Here is a 2,500-nt window from a genome sequence, read left to right on the forward strand (position 1 = left end):
TATAAATCCTTATATATCTAGAAAGGGTGGTCCTAAAGGGGTAGGCATTTTTCGGAAGTCTCAAGAAGGAAACAAATACAAGAATGTGTGTGTGTGTGTGTGTGTGTGTGTGTGTGTGTGTGTGTGTGTGTGTGTGTGTGTGTGTGTGTGTGTGTGTGTGTGTGTGTGTGTGTGTGTGTGTGTGTTCTTGTATTTCTTCCCTTCTTGAGACATCAACAGGGAAAAGTTAGGACCTAAATCATGGTCCGAATACGGAAAACCATTGCATCTAATAGAGAGCCAAATACTAGAATCTGTGAACATTGCTCCAAAGTCAGGATTTTTTGTTGATTTTTTGTGTATATAAGGGTAAACATTGACAGGTGCAAAGGCAGCAATATATGATAAAACAAGACGGCTGCTAAAGAAGGACTTCCATATTCATCCCCGCAAAAACCCGCCAGGTGAACAGCTGATTTTACAACTTCGGGTGGTGACGTAAGACAACCCTCGTCCCATATGTGAGCATAGGATGAACAAATACACTACGGTACTAAGACTATAGTGGCCATTAACAGTTAGCTTCTACAGCTGGGTTGCCCAAAGTACGACGCAGGGGCCATATGTGGTCCGTGACTCCTTTGTCATCGGCCCTAAGCACATGACAAAAAACAAATAATAGAGAATGTCTCATTTGCACCACCTGGTGGGGACATCTGTCAAAATTAGGGTGGTCCCAAAAAGGAGCGATTTTTCAAATTGACTGTGTGTCGGTTTTAAAATTGCTCCCCCTCTGGTCAACATATGAAATAACAAATGTGTGTATAAAATTGAAAAGCTCCCTCTCTGGCCAACATATGAAATAACAAGTGTGTGTAAGACATTGAAATGCGCCCCCTTTGGCCAAATTAATTACAAAAAATAAAATAAATATGTATATAGAGACATACTGTAATAACTTGAAGTAAATAATGAAGATTAAAAACCAATTACAAACAAAAAATAAAAAATAAAAAAAATTACTAAAAGCTTACCTTTTTTATATTTGCATATTATGTATATCTTATTAATGTTGAAAATACAAATCTTTATATATCTAGAAAGGGTGGTCCTAAAGAGGTAGGCATTTTTCGGAAGTCTCAAGAAGGTAACAAATACAAGAATGTGCATGTGTGTGTGTGTGCGTGTGAGTGTGTGTGTGTGTGTGTTAACTCACTGGATGTATCTCTTGAGCTCCTGGCCGCTGCACATGGACCAGTGGTAGCGGTGGAAGGCCGCCTGCACCAGAGGAGCCATCACACTTCCCATTGCCGTCTCGTCCCCGCAACGATTACCTTGGCCATCATGCTCCATGCCCAGCCTGCGTCAATACACACACACACACACACACACACACATTTAAGCGCACATAAGCTACTTGTTTCCTGTCTCACCAATACTTTTTGTAGCCCTTCCAAGTCACACTTTCTACTTTAGTCATTCCAACGATGGCACAGAGTCAATATTTGTGTCCTCAAACGAAACAAAAACTAAGCACAAATTTCAGTCAAACAACATTATTATATTAACAGTATATATATACTAATATAATATGTAAATATGAATATATAATATGTAAATAGTACATATATGTTATATTTATATTGCTACTATGGTACATTTTCAGTCTTCTTTATGTTACGGCTCAAGCACCCGCCGCCGCCCACCCACGGGCGTTCCTCCGCTGCGGCGGCCGCACCGCCGCGCAGCTGCATTCAATCTGCAATCTTCGCACCTGACGCTGATGAGGAGGCCCCACACTTCTTAAGCCAGCGTGTCCTGCGTTCCAGTGCCAGAACATAGCTACCTGTATTGTACAGTAAGTCCACAAGTCTCTAGCTTCCTTTTCCATGTGCCTACTCGCTCTCTGTGTTTCCCCCTCCTCTGTGCTCAATGTATCTAAACATATATATATATATATATATATATATATATATATATATATATATATATATATATATATATATATATATATATATATATATATATATATATATATATATATAATGTTTAGATAAATTTTTTTGGTTTTGGTTTTATCTTGTATGCCTTTGTTTGTATATACATGTATATACTTTTATATATATATATATATATATATATATATATATATATATATATATATGTATATATATATATATATATATATATGTATATATATATATATCATCTTGGTACATATTGTTGGAGTGCCTTGCATGTTGACATGTTTATGTTGTGTGTGCAATAAGAAAGTGTTCATTTGTGTTGGTTTGCCACTCAAACGGTGTGAAACGGCACACTTGTGTGGGAATCGAATTTAAACGTCAACCATCCGGCCTATCATATGTGGAAAGTTTGAGTTAAAATCCATGGCGGCGGCGTTCAAAGGCAAACAGAGTCATAAAAACTGTCCAAATACTGCTCTGTGAAGTTGGATTGTTTTGGTCTGCACGTAGAAAGTTATCGACGTTTGAGGGAGAAAGTCTTTCTCAGAGGCTAC

At 37.9% G+C, this 2,500-nt stretch overlaps 1 protein-coding gene across 1 annotated transcript in view; it reads right to left on the reverse strand.

Annotated features, from left to right (window-relative positions):
- Positions 1-2,500, reverse strand: part of adamts3 (ADAM metallopeptidase with thrombospondin type 1 motif, 3) — a 452,399-nt gene that overhangs the window by 133,022 nt on the left and 316,877 nt on the right. The window contains exon 7 of the mRNA XM_062024353.1: positions 1,196-1,339. Coding sequence (XP_061880337.1) covers positions 1,196-1,339 — 144 coding nt within the window. The remainder of the gene's footprint in view (positions 1-1,195; positions 1,340-2,500) is intronic.

This window comes from Entelurus aequoreus, linkage group LG17 (genome assembly GCF_033978785.1).
Source record: "Entelurus aequoreus isolate RoL-2023_Sb linkage group LG17, RoL_Eaeq_v1.1, whole genome shotgun sequence".
NCBI classification, from domain to species: Eukaryota; Metazoa; Chordata; class Actinopteri; order Syngnathiformes; family Syngnathidae; genus Entelurus; species Entelurus aequoreus.